This window comes from Lissotriton vulgaris, chromosome 11, assembly GCF_964263255.1.
Source record: "Lissotriton vulgaris chromosome 11, aLisVul1.2, whole genome shotgun sequence".
Taxonomy (NCBI): Eukaryota; Metazoa; Chordata; class Amphibia; order Caudata; family Salamandridae; genus Lissotriton; species Lissotriton vulgaris.
The window spans coordinates 27218217-27240107 of NC_141699.1; the positions used below are offsets into that span (position 1 = coordinate 27218217).

At 51.2% G+C, this 21891-nt stretch overlaps 1 protein-coding gene across 1 annotated transcript in view; it reads right to left on the minus strand.

The window, feature by feature from the left end:
* Positions 1 to 4868: 4868 nt before the first annotated feature.
* Positions 4869 to 21891, minus strand: part of PIWIL1 (piwi like RNA-mediated gene silencing 1) — a 1696151-nt gene continuing 1679128 nt past the window's right edge. The window contains exon 21 of the mRNA XM_086942674.1: positions 4869 to 6043. Coding sequence (XP_086798800.1) covers positions 5927 to 6043 — 117 coding nt within the window. The 3' untranslated portion in view covers positions 4869 to 5926. The remainder of the gene's footprint in view (positions 6044 to 21891) is intronic.

A 21891-nucleotide genomic window follows, 5' to 3' on the forward strand; every position in this document is an offset into this window, starting at 1 on the left:
GGTGACCACGTGCCTTGAATCTGTAGAGTCCCGGAGTGCGCTCCCCATCCCAGAAGAGACGCATCCGTCACGACAGTCTGCGTGGGAATGTCCTTGTGAAAGGGAACCCCCCTGAGGAGATTCTCCGCCGAACACCACCACTTCAGGGACTGAAGAGCATGCAGCGATAGGCGAATCTTGTCGTCCCAAGATCCTTTCCTCTGATCCCACTGGTCCTCCAAGCACTCCTGCAACGGTCTCATGTGCAGCCGTGCGTGTGGCGTCAGGAAGATACAAGAGGCCATCGATCCCAGTAGAGAAGACACCGTCCTCACTGTTGTAGATGGAGTCGTCATAAGAGCCTGAGCCTTCCGAAGGAGTGATAATCGTCGCTCTTCCGAAGGAGACACGCTTGCTGACAGCGTATTGATGGAGGCTCCCAAGTACTGTATGCATTGGACCGGAGTCGGGACAGACTTGGCCATGTTGATGTGCAACCCCAGCTTGTTCAAGAGAACGCACGTCTTCTGGAAGTGTGCTCGCGCTTCCGCTAAGGAGGATGCCTTGATCAACCAATCGTCCAAGTAAGGGTAGACGAACACCTTGTTCTTCCTCAGGTGTGCCGCTACCACCGCCATGCACTTCGAGAATGTCCTTGGCGCCGACTTCAGTCCGAATGGGAGTACTGTGTATTGATAGTGATTGGTGCCGACCTGGAACCGCAGGAACTTCCTGTGTTTGTGTGCAATGGGCACATGGAAGTAAGCATCCTGTAGGTCTATGGCGCAAAGCCAGTCTCCCTGTTGCAACTGAGGGTAGATCTGGTGCAACGACAGCATGCGGAACTTTTCTCTGCGAATCCACTTGTTTGCCTGTCGCAAATCCAGAATGGGCCTGAACTCGTTCTTGTCCTTCTTGCGAACCAGAAAGAACCGGGAGTACAGACCTCTTCCTCTCTGAGACAGAGGTACGTCTTCTATCGCCCTTTTCCTTAACAGGATATCCGCTTCCGCCTGAAGCTCGCGCAGCTGAAACTGCGAGCTGACCGGGGGAATCGCTGGAGGAGGGCTGGTGAACCGAAGACTGTATCCATTGCAAACAATATTCAGCACCCACTTGTCCGGAGTAATTTTTCTCCACTCTGCCAGAAAAAGTTGGATGCTTCCCCCTACCGGAGTGGGTAACGGATCCGGGGGAAGTAAGTTCCTAGGGCCTAGACCCCGCCTGGCCCTTGGGCGCCGGAGCCGACTGCTGGCCTCCTCTGCCCTTCTGCCGCTTCTGGAACGGCTTACGGAACGGCTGCTGCTGTTGCGAGTGCCCCGAAGCCTGTCCCCGTCCTCGGCCTTGTCCTCCGAACCGCCGTTGGAAAGGGCGGTACTGCTTCTTGGTCTCCTTGGGCTTTTCCAGGCCCACAGCCGTCAGCGTTTCGGCCTCCGCCTTCATGCGGGCCATTTCATCATCCGCGTGCTTCCCGAAGAGGGTCTCACCGGAAAACGGCAGATTGGCCACCCTCTGCTGTGCGTCCGGTTTCAGGGACGTCAGCCGGAGCCATGCGTGGCGCCGTTGGTTGATCCCGTGGCAGAATCCGTGAGCGGCCAACAGGGAAGAGTCCGCAGCCGCGCTGATTATCTGGTTGGCCACCAGCATCCCCTCACTCAGGACTTCCATGAAGTCTTCACGCCGCTCCCGAGGCAAATGCTCCGCAAAGCGCTCGAGGGAGTCCCAGAGGGCGCGGTCGTAACGTCCCAACAGAGCAGTGGCACTCGCCGCTTTCATGGATGTCGCGGAAGTCCCACAGACTTTTCGCCCCGCCGAGTCCATCCACCTAGACTCCTTGTCCGGGGGAACCGTGGAGGTCGGAGTGGTGGCATGCTGCTTGCGGGCCGCCGTGACGATGACGGAGTCAGGCGGGGGCTCCGCTCTCAAAAAGGCCGGATCCGAGTCGGGAGCCCGGTACTTCTTTAGCAATCTGGACGGGGCCGCTCTCGTCACCGCCGGGGTGAGAAACAGAGCCATAGCCGGTTCCTCCAGGCCCGGCACCAAGGGCAGGAGAGGACGAGACATGTGCCTCTGATGTAGAGTCTCGAAAATGACGGACGTCTTCGGAGTAGGCACTGTCAGTGTAATGCCTAGCTTCGCCGCGCCCCTCAACAGGACGTCCTGAAAGGCAACCAGGTCATCTATCGGGGACACTCTGGTGTCCGGCGACCCCGATAGCGTAGGGGAATAGTCCCTGGTCCCAGATGATCTCGTGTGAGAGCGAGATTCGCGCCTCCTATGGCGGTGTCTCGACCTCGTGGAAGATCTGCGCCTAGAGCGAGAACGAGACCTGCCAGCTCTTGGGCGCTCCTTCGGTTTGCGAGGAGGGGTCTTCCGTGGTTCCTCACGGGGTCTCTTCGGATCCTCCCGGGGTTTCGGTTTCCCCTTGGGAGGAGCAGGCAGGGACGGCAGTGAAGTGGACCTCAGCGGAGGAACCTTCGGCTGCGGGGTGGGCCCATGCGGAGGGACCGGAGGTGGAGAAGGATCCCCCGAAGGCAGTGGTGGTATGGGCGGAGGGTCCTCCTTAGGTACGGGTGGAGGAGTAGGAGTCCTGGGCCGAGATGGAGTGTACACTTCCGAGTACACCGAGCCCGGTGACCCTTCAGGGGACGGGTGCGGAGATCCATCCCCATCCGCAGGCGACCGCTTCCTGGAAGCGGCGTGACTCCTGGGGCTAGAGCCCCCTCTGTGTCGTTTTGGAGAGGGTGACCTACTCCTCGACGCTGACCGCCGTCTGCTGGACGCAGAATGACGCTTCTCCGGCGTCGAATGGCGCCTCCTGGACTCCGGCGTCGAACGTCGTCCCCTCGACGTCGACCCTCTCATCCTCGGCGTCGAACGTCGACTCCTCGACGTCGATCTCCTCTTGCGCGACCTCGACGGCGGCTTCGACGTCGGCCTCTCCTTTGCCGCCGAGCTGTCACGCCGTCTCGACCCGGAGCCCCGGGGAGAAGGGGAGCACGCCGTTGTCATCCCTCTCGACGTCGTCGTCGAAGCCCTCGACGTCGACGGAGAATGGGATCGTTTGCTGGACTTCCTGCCCCCGGGGAGCCCCCCAGGGGCCTCAGCAGAGGCAGAGGGATCCCTCCCAGGCTGCCCAGACCCACCTGCAGCACGTAGACGCCTATCCTCCAGGCCAGCCAGCCTGATCTTCAATCTGTCCCTGAGGGTCCTAGCAGAAAGTTGCTGGCAGATAACACACTCCTCAGGGCCATGATCTTCTGGAAGGCACACGATGCAGACATCATGGGGGTCGCTTTTGGCCTTCTTCCTCTCACATGCTGGGCACTTAACAAAAAGGCCAGGCATTTCGGAGCCCCAAAACGCCTAAAAAACAGCACAAAAGTGAGAAGAGAACACCAAGCAGTAACTGCAACACTTTTAAAAGTCAAAAGTGCAAAAATAAATCCAATAAACCCTTGAAAAAGGGAGAGCTCAATGCCAGGGTCCTGTAAGCAGGAGCCGGAAAAAAGAACTGAAAGTAGAGGGACCTGCTATGCATTCTGGGATACTGGGAGAAGTTCTGGAAAGTTCTCTTAAAGGCACAGTATCCTATGTAAGCCACATAATGGCAGCCTATGGGGCTTGTCTGTCCCTACCTTCCTCTCTATCATTCCTGAGTCTTTGACTGGGGGAGGCAGGTTTCTCTATGGTAGAAACTAGCAGGCTGTGCTGTGTGTGGTGATTTTTGGTGGAATTTCTAGTTGAAGTACTGGACAGTGTAGCCTGTGGATATAGGCTGCATTATTTGTCTTTAAATTCTCTCTTAAGTGTCTTTGCAGTTTCTGCATTATTTTGACAACTTAAGAGATTATTTTTGATTGCCGGGGTCCACGCACATGGGCGGGACTATTCACTAGATTATGACTATACACAGAGATCCCCTACTACAGAAGCACACATTCATTGTTATATAAATACATACATAAAAGCCAAACTAAACTCTGCGGAAGACACATTATTCATCAGTTTGTGGATAGAGTAACAAAGGTCCAAGAATTCCAAGGCTTTAACAACGCTTAAAATAAGCTGTGATTTTTGTTGAATGGAGACACACTCGAAGCTCTGGACCTCTTGGGCTTCATGTAGCAAAGCAAGTTTTAGGGAAAAATGAGTGTGTACTCCAAGGAAGATCTCAAGAGTTTTTCAGAATTAATATCCGTTCCTAGGAGTTGTAGTACAAAGGACAGAGCTGTTTTTCGTTGCAGAAAGGTAACTTTATTGTTGATTCAACCCGAGGACCGCCCTGACGCTGAAGGACTCGGAGCAGGACTGAAGAGGGCATTAGCCAAACTATAGAACCTTGTTCCTGAAAAACTGTATTTTTGAAATATTGGACATTGTTACTATTTGGATATTTAAACACTCCACGTCAGAAAAGTAAAACTAGCCTTGAGAAAGCCCCGGCGCAAATCGCCATGAGGGGGCGAAACACGTGTCGGCTGTCCATGTTCTATGCAAAACAATAAAGTTACCTTTCTGCAACGAAAAACAGCTCTGTCCTTTGTACTACAACTCCTAGGAACGGATATTAATTCTGAAAAACTCTTGAGATCTTCCTTGGAGTACACACTCATTTTTCCCTAAAACATTATTCATCAGTGATTGGACATAACCTTTAAACAAAAATAAATAAATAATGAAAAGAGAGCAGGTTTTTATTTATGATTAACTTTTAATTATGGTTAGACATTTACCAATTTTATAGAACAAGAGAAAGAGTGCTCCAATGCCTCTTGCATCTGACACTGGCGGTGTAGTGAGAAAAGGGACAACCCATGCAGGAAGAATAAAACTGATTGCTCATGTCTGCCTTTCATTTCAGACACACCTGAAAACAGAATACAACATTCACCGGAGCAAAAGGGGCAGGAATATTTATTGATCAGAATAAAAAAAATCCAGCAGTCTTACAAGGATGACATCTTCATTAGATGAGCACATGCTTTGGGTCTTTTGCTTCAAGGCTACACAATCTGGGAAACGGACCAATGCCAGCCTGAAAGCCAACGTATTAGCATGATAGAGTTATTGCGCTTATTAGATAAAAAAAAAACAAAAAAAAAAACTAGCTGGTTATCCACATTCCCTTATTAATCAAGAAAAAAATATCAGTAAACTGAGACTCTAGTTACTCTATTCAAAATTAAATATTATGAATGCGTCATTCAACAAGACTTCTATTATGAATCAAAACATCTCAAAGTAAATAACTGGCAAAACTGTATTCTTACTTAACAGCCCTCTAAACATACTATTAAATATATATTTACTTGGGTGCCAGTATTGAAAAGATGAAGCAATCCTACAGCTTCAGGTGTTTCCCACCCTTAAAATACCCTGCAGCTAGAAACACAGCAAAAAGTGCAACCCCCAAATCAGAGCTGTGGCTTTAAATTATAAGTAAATACTTTGGGATAGAACATCAACATTTTGTTTCAACCAGCTTTGCACTTAAATCCTACACTGCCAAACTATACACAAATGGGTAAATGAAGCAACAAAAAACATTAATCATTGAAGCCCTTCACATTTGTTTTTAATAAATGAAATGGTAGAAAGTGGCAGTTTTAACCCACACCTAAGAAAAGTTAAAGATGTACAACTCTGCCCAATAAAGGCAACACATAAGCTGCTTGGAGCACTTTCTCCTATAAAGAAAGATTGAAGTCAATAGAAGGCCAAGCTAGGTTCTTCCCCCACTACAGTAAATACATATTTAGTGTTATGAACAATTTCACATTGTTTGAGAATATTTAAAACCATCTACCTGATGAAATCTAATACACACTGTATTTGAACTAGAATCAAAATAGTCACTTAATGCTTTACAGCAATGTACACAAGAGATGAAATGAGCATTTGCCATACATACAAAACATTAGTTTTCAAATAGATGGTTCAGTTTTTACAGGTAATATAAACGGTCTGCAAGAGTTAGATTGGGCTCTTTATGTATACTTTGTCCAACGAGGAAGGCCAGTTTGTGAGCATATTGACAAGGAGCAGGTACTCTGATAATACCCTGCATAAAAGAAGTGGACACAATTAGATTACGTTTTTATATATAATATACAATTACACAGAATCAGAAAAATGACCCAATAATTATATACTTAAGGAAGACATTTAGAAAACATTTCAAATATCTAGACTTTCTGAAATCTAGGGAAGGATTTTGGTAATGGATCTAATTTGGGAAAGGCAGTGGTAGTTCCACATCTACTGGTTAGAATAATGTGCTAAGGAGGCTTGAGTCATATCATTCCAGGAGACAAAGGCACATTAACCTACCCCTTACCAGTAGTTCAAAACTAGGTGACCTCAATTAATTAAGTGACAACATCCAATACAGGCTAGACTGTAGAAAGAAGGACTTTCTTGAACAATGGCCATTACCACATCTAGACGTTGATCCTGTACAGCTACGGTGTCCTCCACAGTGCAGTCAAACTAGCACTTTTGTGAAATCATATCTAAGATGCTTTTTGGGTTAGATCACACTGAACCAATAAATCAAATACCATGAGATTCACACTGATTGACAATGATATTTATGCAAAAATAGCCAGGGGTAGGCAGAGTACAGTTGTGTCTACTTAACGCACAAGTTACTTACCTTCGGTAACAATATATTTGTAAGAAACAGTAGTTAGTGTTAGATTCCTTACCTTAGAATATCCCAAGGCGTCAGACTGGATCCGGAAAGTTTTGCGTAGCAGTACCCCTGCGCGTCTGTAGGCGTCATCTGCGGCTTCGTGTCCGGATGATGTCGGAGTACTTAGACGCCGCCCTCGCATGCTGACGTCAGTTCTTATACACAGCTTTTCCACGCCAGAAACGCAGAGCCATGATAAAAACTAACACTGGTGCCATGAAACTAGGGCCCTCAAAAAGAATACCTTAACCCTAGATATCCGTTCGCAGAATGGGAAGGATGGGTGGGGAGGTAAGAAATCTAATACTAACTACCGTTTCTTACATATATATCGTTACTGAAGGTAAGTAACTTGTGCATCTGAAAGAAACAGGTTAGTGTTCGATTCCTTACCCTAGAATAGATAACCCAGCAATACCAACCCCGGTGGCGGGTCTGCGAAAGAAGATAACACCAGAAAGTCCTGGAGAACGGAACGGCCGAAAAAGCCATCTCTCCAGACGTGGCTGTCCAGGCAGTAGTGCCGAGCAAACGTGTGCAGCAAGGCCCATGTAACTGCCTGACAGATGTCTTTCAAAGGGACTCCCCGACCTAGGGCAGTAGTAGCCGCCGTGTCCAGAGTGAAATCGACTCGCAGCCCAACAGGAGGCTCCTTTTTCGCCAAAGAGTAGCAAACCTTGTTGCACAAGACTACCCACCGAGAGCTGGTCTGCTTGTGCACCGCCCGTTCCTTCTTAGCGCCCACGTAACTAACAAAGAGCTGGCCGTCCACCCAGAACTGGCGTGTGCGATCTAGATAGGCGAGCACACGTTTTAGGTCCAGACGGCGGAGCATCTCTTCCTCTTTCGAGGCATGCGGAGGCAGAAAGAAGGTGGGCAAGATATGGACTGCCCAATATGAAAGGCTGTGACCACCTTGGGCAGGAAAGAAGGACGAGTTCTCAGAACAACCTTGTCCGGCTGGACAGAGAGGAAAGGAGGTTTTGAAGATAGAGCCAGGAGCTCACTCTCCTGGTAGAGGTGATGGCAACCAGGAATGCAGCTTTAAGAGTCAGAAGACGAAGAGGACAGCTATGAAGTGGCTCAAAGGGAGCGCACATCAGATACGCAAGTACAAAATTCAAGTCCCAGTAAGGCACCACTAAAGGGACAGGAGGAAACATGTGAGTGATGCCCTTCAATAAGCTATTTACATCATGGGACTTGAAAAGAGAAGGCTGATCAGGAAACCTTAAGAAGGCTGAAATGGCAGAGAGGTAGCCTTTGACATTGCCCAGAGCAGAGCCCTGCTGGGCAAGAGAAAGAAGAAAGAGGAGAACCTCTGAAAGGGGGGCAGACAGTAGATCCACAGCCTTTGCTGTGCACCATGCCACAAATTTGTTCCACCTGCAGGCGTATACAGGTTTTGTGGAGCGACGCCTGGCTGCCAGAATCACATCACAGACTTCAGGAGGCAAGTCAACTAGCCTCAACTGCCGCCGCTCAATCTCCACGGATGGAGGTGGAGGCTAGACAGGTTCGGGTGGAGGACAGTCCCCTGCTGCTGTGACAGAAAGTCCTCCTGAAGAGGTAGATGAATCGGAGGATCGATTGACATGCTGAGTAGCTCGGGATACCAGTATCTTTGCGCCCAGTCCGGAGCCACAAGGATGACTTGGGCCCGGTCGCGCCTGATCTTCAGCACTCTGGGCAGACGTGGTATAGGCGGAAAGGCATACAGTAGACCGCAACTCCACTAGCAACGAAAAGCGTCTCCGAGCGAGTGTCGCCTTGGAAATTCCAACGCGCAGCACTGATAACATTGCACGTTCTTTTCGGTGGCGAATAGATCTAACCAAGGCTCTCCCCATCGCTGCTCAGACGCCATTTGTGATCCATCATGCACCGGCGGCTGAGTTCGTCCGCCCTGGCGTTCAGAGAACCTGCCAGGTGTTGAACCACCAGGGTGACGCCCTGGTGTTCCAGCCATTGCCAGAGGCGCAGAGCCTCCTGCCAAAGGGTCCATGACCCCACCCAGTCCTGTTTGTTGCAGAAACACATGGCGGTGGTGTTGTCGTGACCACCTGCACTACACTTCCACGGACAGAGGGAAGGAATGCCTTCAGTGCAAGTCGGTTCGCCGGCAGATCCAGAAGGTTGATGTGGAGCCGGGACTTCGCTGGAGACCAGAGGCCTCTGATCTCCACCTCTCCCATGTGGCCCCCCCAGCCCTGGCGAGACGCATCAGTCACAACTACGTGCTCCGGCTGGGGCAGGGAGAGAGATCTGCCGCTGACCAAATCGTGGTTCGTGAGCCACTACTGCAAATGTCTCGCAGTGCCCTCCGAGATCAGGACGTGGTCAGACAGGTTGCCCGGAGGTTGGGCCCACTGAAACTTCAGGTCCCACTGCAGAGCCCGCATCCGCCACCTGGCGTGATGCACCAAAAGGATGCAGGAGGCCATCAGCCCCAGAAGCCGCAGCGTCAACCTGATCGAGACTCTGGATAAAGGCTGAAAGATCGGAATCAGAGCCTGAATATCCCAAACCCGTTGCTCGGGAGGATAAACCTGAAACTGCGTCGAGTCCATAACCGCTCCGAGGAAGAGGAGCTTCTGAGAGGGACACAGGTGTGACTTCGGCACATTGATGAAGAACCCCAGCAGGTGCAGGTCGTAGGCCGTAGTCTGGAGGTGGCTGACGACTGTCTGGGGTGAGTCTGCCTTCAACAACCAGTCGGCGAGATAGGGGAAGACTGACACCCCTAATCTGCGCAGATGAGCTGCTACCACTGCAATCACTTTTGTCAACACCCGAGGGGCGCTGGTAAGGCCGAAGGGGAGCACGGTAAACTGGAAGTGCTCACGGCCTACCGTGAGCCGCAGGTAACGCCGGTGGGCTGGCAGGACAGATAGGTGAAAATATGCGTCCTGCAAGTCCAACGCTACCATCCAGTCTTCTGGGTCTAGGGCAGCTAATGTGAGAAGGTGGCCTGATATGCAGTGCTCACTATTCTAGTGAACGCTATGTATCAGTCCAGCAACCCTTATTGATGATTGGTTGTAAGTCAACCTTATAGACCAGCTATCCTAGTAGCGTGGATACGAGCAGTCTAAGGCTAAAGACTCGAGAGGGCGTGTTAAGCCAGCTGTTATACCACATATACCCCTTGAACACCAAGTGAAAGGACACCACACAAGTGTTATGAAAATAAACAGTTATTTATTAAAGATCACAACAGCCCTGTACTCTTTATGAGGACAGGGTACTAAGCACAAACCAAAACTCTTACAAAAATACTTAAGCTAGCACAGTATATACAAATGCCCGAGGGGCACGGAAAACCATATACTCTGAAAGTGGAATGCGAAATTCCTAGCAGGTAAGTACAGTACTAATAGCTTTTGGAATCGCTAGGACTTGACTAGGGAATCGTTAGATTACTTCTAGGAGGCCTAGGGGACTCGGGTGCAGTGTGTGCACTCTCACGCGAGATGCGGGACAAAAGTCTATGGTAGCTAGGAATTAGAAAGTTAGTGTTCTCGGGCGAACCCGACCTGGTAGGGAGAAAACGAAAGTAGATTCTGACCCTTGGATAGTGAGGCTATGCTGGGGCACCGAAATGCCGAAGTTACCTAGCCCAGGGGCTGCAGCTGCATAGGTCTGAAAAGACGTCGGGAATCCTCGTAGACGGACCAGGAGCCGGAAGAAAAGATGCTGGCCGGTGACCAGTGAAGAAAGTTCAGTCGGATCCAAGCCTGGATCTTGAAGATAGATGACACCTGAAAGCAGAGGGGACCAAGTTCGAGACTACTAGCCAGTAGTCAGTGGGCACCAGGAGGGCACCGGATGGTAGCCACCTCGACTAGGTGAGTGGGTGACGCTTGACTCGAAGATCTCACGGACCAGGAGGCGTTGTCGGCGACCAGGATGGAGGATCGAGCTGTCCCACGAAGATAGAAGCTGTCGGCGTCGCTGGACCCAGGATTGGGCAACAAAGCCTTGGCAAATTCAAGCCCACGCGGTGGACCTAAAATGGCGTCTGGAGTGGACCAGGAGGGTCCGGGGTGCCTCTCTTGAAGAAGGAAGCAAGGGCCAGCCTGGAGCAACCAGACCAGCAGAAGAGTTGTCGTCGGGCGTCGTTCAGAAGGCCACAAGCCAGCCGGCTAGTAGCCAAACAACGCGGTGCACAGCAAACAGCAGAAGGGCCCCACGCCGATCGTGGAGATGCAGGGAGGCTGATCTTGGGTGCTGGAGCTGCGCAGGGTTGGGGCTTCTCGGACCCCAAAGCACTCACCAGTGGAAGACTCGGTGGGCTTGCAATAAAGATGTCGTGCAGTCTTGGCGATCGTCGGTCCCTTGAGGTCTCGTCGCACTCACGGTTCTCAGCTTTGCTGTAGAGGTGAGTAGAGGTCAGAGGTGCCAGGGAAGCCGGGTCTCGTCGTGCTGGGTCGTCGGATTCGTGATGAAGGACTTGCAGCAGGCCGCAGTGTTCTTTAGGATGGTGCCTGCGGATGCAGGGTGACTACTCCTTAGCCACAAGGGAGAATCTTGAAGAAGAAATCGTGAAGTCCTTTCGAAGAAAGTGGTATCTTGATTCCAAAGATGATCTAATCTTAACAGGGGGCCCGCTCCCATCTTTATACTAAAAAAGGGGGCTGACCCGGTGACTAGGTCCTGCCTATGGGTGGGACTAGGTGGGGGGTGGTTACACCCCTCAGCCATGCCGGACTTCCCCAGGCCAGGGGCTGGTGTGCCCCTGGAACTGGTTCAGACCGGCCTATGCGTAGGGAGCACCGGGGTGCCACTCCGCAGTCACCTTCCTGTAAAGCCCTGCCTACCCAGGATACACAAAACCATGTCTGGGACGGTGCTAGCACCGCCCCTGACAGGAAACCCTTTGTCCAGGCTCCCCTCGCTGGAAGGACTCCCAGCTGCAGGGGGTCAGACTCGTGTCTGTGGTGGCAGCATCCATTTTGTGGAGCTGAGGCTTCAGTTAACTTTAACCGGGGTTCACAGTTACATACATGTCGTGTCCCTCTAGAAGGGTGGAATGCTAACCCCGTCGCCAGAATTGGCGAGGGGTTAGTATTCCAATTCGTATGACACCTTACTCGACATGTTTTGATAAAGCAATACCAAAGATAGCATTTAACCGCGAGGATTATAATGCACTTAAGAGTATATGGTATGCGATATCATGGAACAGCTATTAGGACTTGATTCCGCAAGCTGCAGACAGGCTCAGCTCATGCCAGAGCACCATCTCACACGATTCCAAGCACTCTGCCTTCAGGATTGTCAAGGCCTGCCATAGGAGTGACTGATAGGAATCTGTGTGTCCATTTTAGGGTTAGGTATAGGTATACTACACCTACAGCAAAGGGTGATTACACGACTTTGCCCCAGCTGTCATGCAGCCAGTTGTGTCAAATTTAGGAGGCCAGCCAGGGGTGGCATAATACATGCTGCAGCCCCTGGTAGCCCTGGGTACACCCATGCCCTGAGTGACAGGGTCTGATAGGGTGGCCCAGTACCAATTGGAAATGCACCTAGGGTACATGGAATCCATTTTAAAGAGAGAGCAGTAGGCCTGGGGTCCTGATTGGCAGGGTCCCAGGTCGACTATGTCCAAAACCAGCTAAAACACAGGGCAAAAAGTTGGGGGCAACCATAGTCAGGAGGTACCTTCCTACACAACCCCCCCCCAAACGAAAGGAGATAAGGCTATCCTTGTCCAGGTAAGCCTCTATTACCTAAGTGGCCATATAAGGAAGTACCAGCTCTGGCTTGGTTTCCCCCTGTGTCATGGTCCACTAGGCAACCCCTCACCCTAAGGGTATCTGAGGGTCTCCACCATAGGGAATCTCTGTCTCTGGTGTGTCTTGGGAAAGTAAAAGGCTGATGCTGGGATGGAGTACTGAAGTGAGGCTCCTCTACCTTTGGGCTCAACTTCCTCCAATCACCATCCATCATATGTGCCTTTCTTTCTTTAGCTGAGATGCACTGAGCTCTCAGGGTCAGCCTCTGGCTACCTAAAGCTGGAGGCTGAGTCCCTCTGTTTGGCTTACTGGAGGGACAGGTCAGGTCTGGGGTTTTTAGGCCCCATGTTTGGCTGTGCCCAACAGTGTCCAGCTGTGGGAGTTCCCTAACTACTTTTAAGGGGGATCCCTCAGGAGTCTGCTCTATTTTCACTTGGCTAGGTTTACCAGCTTCAGTGATCCTAATCTGCTGATTAAGGGGTTCTTTTGGACAGGGGGCCCTTTGGGGTCCACCACTGGCCTCCCTGGTCTCTTCAGCCCTGGGCTGACTGAGGCAGGGTAGAGAGGTGCAGGTTACCTGCTCCAGACTGGGTCCCACCTGGGAAGGGTCCACTGCCATCAGGGGCTCTGCCAGGCTAGGCCTGACTACCTCTGGGGCAGTTCCTTCAACAGGGGTAGAGTCAGTTCCCTGAGGAGGCTGGCTCTCACCTAGTGTCTGGGAGGGGGAAGACTCTTCTTCCTCCTCAATGCTCTCTGTTTGAGTGGAGTGATCCATTGTTCCAGGCTTCACAACCTCACTATCTGTCTGAGTAGAGGCTGAGACCATTTCAACCTTGCCAACCTTTTCAGGAGGGCACTCAGTCTGTGTTTGGGCTGTGACTGTCACAGCCCTCCTATCCTGTTCTGAAAAGTCTGTCTGAGCCTGGGCAGTGGCTACCACTGCCCTTCCAACCTTTTCAGGGAGGAATGGTGCTTGGACTGGGGCTGTAGCTATTACTGCCCCACTAACCTGTCTGGATAGGCCTATCATTCTGGAATGAGTTTCTTGTTCCACCTCAGCCCATGCTGAGAGTTCCAGGTCATTCCCCAGTAAGCAATCTACAGGTAGGTTATCTGTCACTGCCACTCTCATGGGCCCTGTGACATTACCCCAGCTGAGCTTGACTACTGCCATGGGATGCCTTCTTTTCATTCCATGAATGTCTGTCACCTGATAAGTAAAACCAGGGGTCAGTTGAGCAGAGGGGACCAGATGGTCACTCACCATGGTGAGGCTGGCCCCTGTGTCTCTGAATGCCTCAACTTTCTGACCATTTACTAAAACTTCTTGTCTATACTTGCCCAAAACGTGGGGTCCAGTAGTGAAGTTGGCAAACCCCATGCCAGTCTCACAGACAAGAGTGTGGTCAGGGAACCTGGCTAAGCCATAGTCCTCCTGTTGGCCCAGAGTAATGCCCACCACATTCTTGGGGGCACTCCCACCACCTGGGGGATTACCACTAGTGGTAACAGGAGGTTTAGGAGTATTACCTGGGGGTGTATTTCCCTTATTACCATTTTTAGGGCAACTGGCATCACTTTTGTAATGGCCCACCTGTTTACAGGTATGGCAATAAGGTTTCTTTTGTTCAGAAGGAGTGTTCTGGGACCCACCACCCTTGTTGGAGTTTTGGGGCCCTTGGGAAGTCTTCTCTGTGGATTTATCCCCACCCTTCTCTTGAGGCTTGGTTGATTCCTTTTTCTGGTCACCACCCTGGTTTTTAGGCCTAACCCTGGTTCTGACCCATTTGTCTGCCCTCTTACCCAATTCCTGTGGAGAGGTCAACTCAGAGTCTACCAGGTGCTGATGTAATAGCTGGTTCTGACAATTATTTAAGATTTGCTCCCTCATAATTAGATTATACAATCCTTTAAAATCAGTAACCTTACTACCCAGTAGCCAGCCTTCAAAAGCCTTAGTGGCACAATCAACAAAGTCAGTCCAATCTTGAGACTGAGTTTTCTGGGTGTCTCTGAACAGCATCCTGTATTGTTCAGTGGTTAAACCAAACCCATCAACCAGTACATTCTTCAAGACTTGGTAATTGTTAGCATCCTCCACCCTTGTGGTGAGGAGCTTATCTCTACCTTTACCATCAAAGGAGAGCCACAAGATAGCTGCCCACTGACTTTGGGGAACACCCTGCACAGTGCAGGCTCTCTCCAAAGCAGTAATCCATTTGTGGATGTCATCCCCTTCTTTAAAGGGGGGCACTATCTTATTCAGGTGCTTTTTATCAAAACTCCTTTCCCTATTGCTAGGTTTATTGCTGCCACCAGTGGGAACTAGCCCACATAATTCTTGCTCTCTAGCAAGGGCAAGTCTCTCTTTGGCCAGGGCAAGTTCTTCCCTTTCAATCCTCAGTTTGACTGCCCTTTCTTCAGCTTCATACACTCTCCTCTTAGGGGAAGACATTCCTCTGTGAGAAGAGTTGAGAGAGCCATTGGTTCGAAAGGATCTGCTAGAGCCTCTTGATAGAGACCTAACTCGTCCATTCCCAATGTTAAGCTGACCTGAGAGTGGGCCCAGGAGTTCCCCAGTACCAAGCTCATGTCTGCTTAAGTTGGACCTGCTTAGTCTGCTGACTTCTACCTGTCCCTTATCTGCCTCATCCCCTGATAACTCATCCTCATCCTCAGCAACATCTGCCTCAAGGAGGGGATGGATATCAAAGGGACCCTGTAAGGAGGGCAAACTTCCATCTGGATTAGAAGGGTCTGGGTTACCAGCCCTACTGGCATCATAAGCCTCTAGGAGACCAATCAGAAAGGAAGTGGTGGGGTTAGACCCCTGTTTTAGTTTCCTGAGAGTACACACTTGTCTCATCTCATGGAAGCTAAGAGCAGTATATTTTGAAGGGATGACCTGTGGAGGGTCAACTGACACAAGGGGAGACTCAGTGTTTCCTCCTGTGACCGACATACTGCTTCTAGTGTGGTGTAAGTGATGCACCTACCTACACTATGTGTTACCTACTGGTCCCTTGCTAGAGTTGTAGCCAAGGTGTGCTAAGCCTTGAGGAGCTACAACAGCTGGTTCAGTAGAACTCAGAGTATTCTAAGCTTTAGTTATATGTACCTAACAGTACTTATGTGATCTTTCAACAAGATATTCTTAGGATACGTGTGGTAAAACAACAGCAAGCTCAAATCCCAACCGCTGCTCACCAATGTGGGAAGGTGGCCTGATATGCAGTGCTCACTATTCTAGTGAACGCTATGTATCAGTCCAGCAACCCTTATTGATGATTGGTTGTAAGTCAACCTTATAGACCAGCTATCCTAGTAGCGTGGATACGAGCAGTCTAAGGCTAAAGACTCGAGAGGGCGTGTTAAGCCAGCTGTTATACCACATATACCCCTTGAACACCAAGTGAAAGGACACCACACAAGTGTTATGAAAATAAACAGTTATTTATTAAAGATCACAACAGCCCTGTACTCTTTATGAGGACAGGGTACTAAGCACAAACCAAAACTCTTACAAAAATACTTAAGCTAGCACAGTATATACAAATGCCCGAGGGGCACGGAAAACCATATACTCTGAAAGTGGAATGCGAAATTCCTAGCAGGTAAGTACAGTACTAATAGCTTTTGGAATCGCTAGGACTTGACTAGGGAATCGTTAGATTACTTCTAGGAGGCCTAGGGGACTCGGGTGCAGTGTGTGCACTCTCACGCGAGATGCGGGACAAAAGTCTATGGTAGCTAGGAATTAGAAAGTTAGTGTTCTCGGGCGAACCCGACCTGGTAGGGAGAAAACGAAAGTAGATTCTGACCCTTGGATAGTGAGGCTATGCTGGGGCACCGAAATGCCGAAGTTACCTAGCCCAGGGGCTGCAGCTGCATAGGTCTGAAAAGACGTCGGGAATCCTCGTAGACGGACCAGGAGCCGGAAGAAAAGATGCTGGCCGGTGACCAGTGAAGAAAGTTCAGTCGGATCCAAGCCTGGATCTTGAAGATAGATGACACCTGAAAGCAGAGGGGACCAAGTTCGAGACTACTAGCCAGTAGTCAGTGGGCACCAGGAGGGCACCGGATGGTAGCCACCTCGACTAGGTGAGTGGGTGACGCTTGACTCGAAGATCTCACGGACCAGGAGGCGTTGTCGGCGACCAGGATGGAGGATCGAGCTGTCCCACGAAGATAGAAGCTGTCGGCGTCGCTGGACCCAGGATTGGGCAACAAAGCCTTGGCAAATTCAAGCCCACGCGGTGGACCTAAAATGGCGTCTGGAGTGGACCAGGAGGGTCCGGGGTGCCTCTCTTGAAGAAGGAAGCAAGGGCCAGCCTGGAGCAACCAGACCAGCAGAAGAGTTGTCGTCGGGCGTCGTTCAGAAGGCCACAAGCCAGCCGGCTAGTAGCCAAACAACGCGGTGCACAGCAAACAGCAGAAGGGCCCCACGCCGATCGTGGAGATGCAGGGAGGCTGATCTTGGGTGCTGGAGCTGCGCAGGGTTGGGGCTTCTCGGACCCCAAAGCACTCACCAGTGGAAGACTCGGTGGGCTTGCAATAAAGATGTCGTGCAGTCTTGGCGATCGTCGGTCCCTTGAGGTCTCGTCGCACTCACGGTTCTCAGCTTTGCTGTAGAGGTGAGTAGAGGTCAGAGGTGCCAGGGAAGCCGGGTCTCGTCGTGCTGGGTCGTCGGATTCGTGATGAAGGACTTGCAGCAGGCCGCAGTGTTCTTTAGGATGGTGCCTGCGGATGCAGGGTGACTACTCCTTAGCCACAAGGGAGAATCTTGAAGAAGAAATCGTGAAGTCCTTTCGAAGAAAGTGGTATCTTGATTCCAAAGATGATCTAATCTTAACAGGGGGCCCGCTCCCATCTTTATACTAAAAAAGGGGGCTGACCCGGTGACTAGGTCCTGCCTATGGGTGGGACTAGGTGGGGGGTGGTTACACCCCTCAGCCATGCCGGACTTCCCCAGGCCAGGGGCTGGTGTGCCCCTGGAACTGGTTCAGACCGGCCTATGCGTAGGGAGCACCGGGGTGCCACTCCGCAGTCACCTTCCTGTAAAGCCCTGCCTACCCAGGATACACAAAACCATGTCTGGGACGGTGCTAGCACCGCCCCTGACAGGAAACCCTTTGTCCAGGCTCCCCTCGCTGGAAGGACTCCCAGCTGCAGGGGGTCAGACTCGTGTCTGTGGTGGCAGCATCCATTTTGTGGAGCTGAGGCTTCAGTTAACTTTAACCGGGGTTCACAGTTACATACATGTCGTGTCCCTCTAGAAGGGTGGAATGCTAACCCCGTCGCCAGAATTGGCGAGGGGTTAGTATTCCAATTCGTATGACACCTTACTCGACATGTTTTGATAAAGCAATACCAAAGATAGCATTTAACCGCGAGGATTATAATGCACTTAAGAGTATATGGTATGCGATATCATGGAACAGCTATTAGGACTTGATTCCGCAAGCTGCAGACAGGCTCAGCTCATGCCAGAGCACCATCTCACACGATTCCAAGCACTCTGCCTTCAGGATTGTCAAGGCCTGCCATAGGAGTGACTGATAGGAATCTGTGTGTCCATTTTAGGGTTAGGTATAGGTATACTACACCTACAGCAAAGGGTGATTACACGACTTTGCCCCAGCTGTCATGCAGCCAGTTGTGTCAAATTTAGGAGGCCAGCCAGGGGTGGCATAATACATGCTGCAGCCCCTGGTAGCCCTGGGTACACCCATGCCCTGAGTGACAGGGTCTGATAGGGTGGCCCAGTACCAATTGGAAATGCACCTAGGGTACATGGAATCCATTTTAAAGAGAGAGCAGTAGGCCTGGGGTCCTGATTGGCAGGGTCCCAGGTCGACTATGTCCAAAACCAGCTAAAACACAGGGCAAAAAGTTGGGGGCAACCATAGTCAGGAGGTACCTTCCTACAGCTAAGACCTGAGCCAAAGTCAGCATCTTGAACTTCTCCTTCCGGAGGAAGCTGTTGTCGTTCCCCAGGTCCAAGATAGGGAACCAGAAAGTAGTGGGAGTAACAACCACACCCTACTTCTGGCCCTGCAACTCGCTCAATGGCCCCCTTGGCCAAGAGAGTCGCAACTTCCTCTTGCAGAAGTTGCAAGTGATCCCCCGACATGAGGTGGTACTGCGGTGGCATGGCTGGAGGGGTCGCCTCGAAGGAGAGGGAGTAGCCCCTTCGGACGATTTGCAGCACCCACCTGTCCGAAGTGATGGAGCGCCAGTGTAGGAGGTGATGGCGAACCCTGCCCCCCACTGGCGTCAAATGGGCCTGAAAGCTCGGACTAGGAAGACTTTGAGGTGGATGCTGCGGGGGTGGTTGTGGACTGGCCTCGCCGCTGTCCCCTGGCACCACCACGGCGGATACCACGTCCGCCGCGCTGGATGTTAGTCTGTGGCCCGTGGCTGGCAGGACGTGAGGGGGCGACCCTTCCTTGGCCACCAAAGAGGAGAAAGGCAGAAGTTTGCTGGCCCTGGGCCGACGCCATGGAGTCCTTGAAACGCTCAAGCGCACTGTCTGCCTTGTCGCCAAAGAGGCGACGGCCATCAAACGCCATGTCCATGAGGGAATTTTGGCCACCAGCTGAAAAGTTGGTGAACCTCAGCCAGGAGTGGCAGCGAACCGCTACCGTTGTGGAAATTGCCCTGCTCAGCGAGCCATGGTATCCAGTCCACAACGGATAGAGTACCGTGCTGCATCCCGCCCTTCCGCAAGGGCTTGAGCGAGTTTGACCCGGGCCTCCTCTGGGCAAGCTGGCAGCACGTCCGCGACTGTGTCCCACAGAGAGTGGGTATAACGGCGCAAAAGGCAAGCGGTGTTGACCGACCGACGCAACCTCAAACTTAGTAAGGAGTGTAGGAAGGTGGATATCTGAGTATATGGTTACTCCAACTTTTTGCCTAGTGTTTTGCTGGTTTTCGACTTAGTTGGCCTGGGATCCTGCTATTCAGGGCCCCAGGCTATCTGCTCTCCCTATAAAATGGACTACATGTACTTTAGGGACATACTTGATTGGATATTGGGTCACCTTTGTGAGCCCTTGTATAGTGTACCATAGGTACCCAGTGCATAGGTGCATCCACGGCCTACCAGGGGCTGCAGCATCTATTATGCCATGTCTGGCTGGCCATCCACAAACTGACACCACACGCTGATCACACTGCTTGTGTAAGGTGGTGTAATCACCCCTTACTTAGATATAGTATATCGATATCTACCTTAAATATAAGAAACATATGCACCTATAAGTCACTCAAATGGTAGGCCTCGACAATCCTGGAGGCATAGTGCTTGGTTTTATATGAGGGTGCCCGAGCATGAGCTGAGCCCCTCTGTAGCTATAAGAACCATCTCCTTTTAGCTGTTCTAGGATATAGCCATACCATATACTCTTAAGTGCATTATAATCCTCGCGGTTAATGCTAACTTTGGTTTGGCCTTATCAAAACATGTTGTGTAAGGTTTCAAACACTTTGGAATACTACCCCCCACCAGTTATGGCGGCGGGGATGCATTCCACCCTTTTAGAGGGAAAGACAGGTATGTTACTGTTTTACCCGGTTAAAGTTAAACAGAGCCTCAGCATCACAAAATGGATGCTGCTGCCACAGACACGAGTCTGACCTCCTGCTGCTGGGGGAAACTCCAACAAGGGAGGCCTGGACAATAGGTTTCCTGTCGAGGGAGGTGCTAGCACCTCCCCAGACAGCCTGTAGTGTATTGGGGCAGGGTGGGTTGAATGGAAAGATGCTTTTCCAGACACTGTCTGGGGCACACAAGGTGCTCCATGCATAGCCCGGTTCAAACCAGTTGCTGGGGCACTCCAGCCCCACTCTGGCGCGAAACTGGACAAAGGTAAAGGGGTGTAACCACCCCCTTCTCAGGGTCCACACATAGGAGGGACCTAGCAGGTAATCCAAAGCCTACAATTAGTATAAAGATAGGAACTGTGTCTAGAGACTTTAGATTACCCTGGAACGAAACTCCGATACGAAACTCTTGGACCTTCGACGTTCTATTTTGACTAGAAGAGTGAAGACATCTCCCTTGTGGTCAAGGAGTGACCACCCTGTGCAAACAGGCACAACCAGTAACTTGCCGGTCTGCTTTGTCGAAGCTCTCGCTGGAACCCGAAGACTCAGCGACACAGGAACTGGACTCTCAGACTTCTGACTCCGACCCACATCCACAGCAAAGCTGAGAACCGTGGCGGACACGAGAGACGTGGGACCGGACACCCTGGACATTCTGCATTTTGCTAACTGCATCGACTCCTGAGGTAACTTGCAGTTGTGCATTGGGGTACGAGAAACCCCAGACCAGAGTGCCATTTGCACCAACGCTCAGCCCTCCACACTCCACGAGTGCCGCGTGAGGCCCGCTCTTGCATTTCAGCTCAACGAGTCTTCCCAGTTGCTAGCCCGCTGGCTAGGGAGCCCCCTGAAGTCAAACCTTTGAAACCAAACTGCTATCCTGCTTGCCCCAGGCTTGCTCCAGCTTCCCTGCAAAGGAGGCATCAATCTCCTCCAGCGTCGCGTTAAGCCCAGGGACCAGTGGGTATGGGGCTGGCAGGGGCGCCTGCGGAGCCGCCCGAACCCACTACCTCGACCTGGACCGTGAACGGCGCGGGACTGCCGGAGCTTGAGGCGCTTACGGGACCGCTACCGCCTAGCCTTCGACGTCAAGGCCCGGCTGTCGGGGCACGACTTGTCTTCATGGTCAGCCCCAAGGCAATAAAGGCACCGGCGATGGGGGGTCGGTAACAGACATCAGTCGGTTGCAATCGGCACAGGGCTTAAACCCGGGCATCCCTACCAGCACCGATAGTCTTACAACTCTAAACAGGATCGAAAAGATCAAAAAAAGTTAGTCAAAAAGTGATTAAGGAGTACTGCTTTTTCCAGATCTGCACTTGCTGGCGCGGAAAAAATAAGAACTGACGTCAGCGCGCGAGGGCGGTGACTAAGTACTCTGACGACGTCATCCTAGCGCTGGAGCCACGACGCCTACCGACGCGCAGGGGTACTGCTACACAAAACTTTCCGGATCCAGTCTGATGCCTGGGGATATTCTAAGGTAAAGAATCTAACACTAACCTGTTTCTTTCAGATAGTCAGTTTCATGACATCCATCAATTGAGCTCCTGATAGGCCGTGTATTCAAGTACCCTCGTTTGTGGCTTAATACACCCCCACCTGCCACTATTTCCATACCAATCTCCAATCTACGGAGATCTGCTTACACCCTTTTCCCTTGTGTGGGCACTCTGCCCCCCTTCCCCCGCCTCCCTAGCGATGTCCAGACTAATATGCTTTTTGCACATTTTACATTTATATTTGTAATATGTATTTTACCTTGATTATTTCTGAAATCTTGTCGTTTTAAAGTTCTCAATCTTTGGTTTCTGTGCTTAATTTTAATTTTCCGCTCGCCTGTGATTAATCTTCCATCCAGCCCCA